The sequence below is a fragment of the Nicotiana attenuata genome, unplaced genomic scaffold, assembly GCF_001879085.1.
Source record: "Nicotiana attenuata strain UT unplaced genomic scaffold, NIATTr2, whole genome shotgun sequence".
Classification (NCBI taxonomy): Eukaryota; Viridiplantae; Streptophyta; class Magnoliopsida; order Solanales; family Solanaceae; genus Nicotiana; species Nicotiana attenuata.
This window is the reverse complement of record NW_017671963.1, coordinates 60,549-61,881: the sequence shown is the minus strand read 5'-3', so window position 1 is coordinate 61,881 and position 1,333 is coordinate 60,549. Positions and strand designations below refer to the sequence as shown.

At 33.8% G+C, this 1,333-nt stretch overlaps 1 protein-coding gene across 1 annotated transcript; it reads right to left on the bottom strand.

Annotated features, from left to right (window-relative positions):
- Positions 1-301: 301 nt before the first annotated feature.
- LOC109211075 (polcalcin Nic t 2) lies at positions 302-1,064 on the bottom strand. The gene has a single exon (XM_019374576.1). It carries the CDS (start codon positions 968-970, stop codon positions 710-712), a length of 261 nt encoding a protein of 86 aa, XP_019230121.1. The 5' UTR covers positions 971-1,064; the 3' UTR covers positions 302-709.
- Positions 1,065-1,333: the final 269 nt, after the last annotated feature.

The following is a 1,333-nucleotide window of genomic DNA, read 5'->3' as shown; positions in this document are numbered from 1 at the left end:
GAAGAAAAGAAAAAATATTCTTGTCCATTTCCATAACATATTTCCTCATGCCAATTCTCTATTCGTGCACGATTACATACTATTTCTTTAATTTATTAATACAAGGACAGAAGTTGATCGATCCAATTAAGGTTAGGTAATTAAGAAAGAGATGGTTCAGAAAGTACAAACGCTATGCCATGCACAACGATCAAAATCATGGTCAACTTGCAATAATTTGACATGGGGGAAACCAAGACAGCTCAACTCTCACATGCGACAACCAAAAAACAAAAAACAAAAAAACAATTCAAATACAAGGTTAACAAACTTGTTGCTGAATCTTGTTGACCCACGTTGTCACATTAGGAGGGAAAGAAGATGAACAACAACAGCAAATTTTGTTGTAAACCCCACAAATTCAAATGAAAAAAATAAATACAATCAACCTCAGTATGATGTAAGCAAAACGGACGTTACAGTTTAACTAACTTAAACGGTATTTTCAACTAGAAAAGAGAGAAAATTTGTGATGGACGACAGAAATCGACGCTAAAACTATCAGGATCTATACGATAAATACAAATAATCACAAATTAAGTGAGATTAATAATAAGAAAAATAGGGCAAGTTACTTGCTACGACATGTTAAATATATAATCGTGTAAAAATTCTTTACACTATCCTTGTATATAAGTTAAAATCCATATCAAAATGGTGAAAGAGGAAGCTAGAAAATTTTAGCAACATCCCTAATCAAGCCTCTGTTGGCTCGGGCAAATTCTGTAAACTCTTGAAAGGAAATGAAACCATCATTATTAGTGTCAATTTCATCCATCATATACTTAACTTCTTCAGGAGTAACAGAGCCCAGGGTCTGCAACGTCTCCCCAAGTTCTGTAGCAGATATTTGCCCATCACCATTTGCATCAAAACGCTTGAAGATTCGTTCTCGATCAGCTATATCTTGTGGATCGTCAGCCTCAGCCATTCTTTTATTTTATTTTATTTCTTTTATAAATCTTTTCTGATGGTAATAATGTTGTAAAGTTTGTTCTTCTTTGTGATTAGTCTAATTTTCAGTCACTTAGATTCAAGAAATGACTTATTTTTGGGTTATAAAGTGGTACATCTCTAATAATGTATGGTCACCCTTAGCCTTAGGAGGTGGGCTTTTTGTGGGGGAAACTCTAAAAGGGTCTAGAGAGAGAGAGAGAGACAGCCGTCCATAATTAAAGACCATTAACGGGAATAACAAATTCAGAATTTAAGGGACCAATTAGAGAAATTGTATCTGAAACCAGGAATTAGGATCATAAATTTCAAATATACAAATCTACTAAAATAAAGTGAG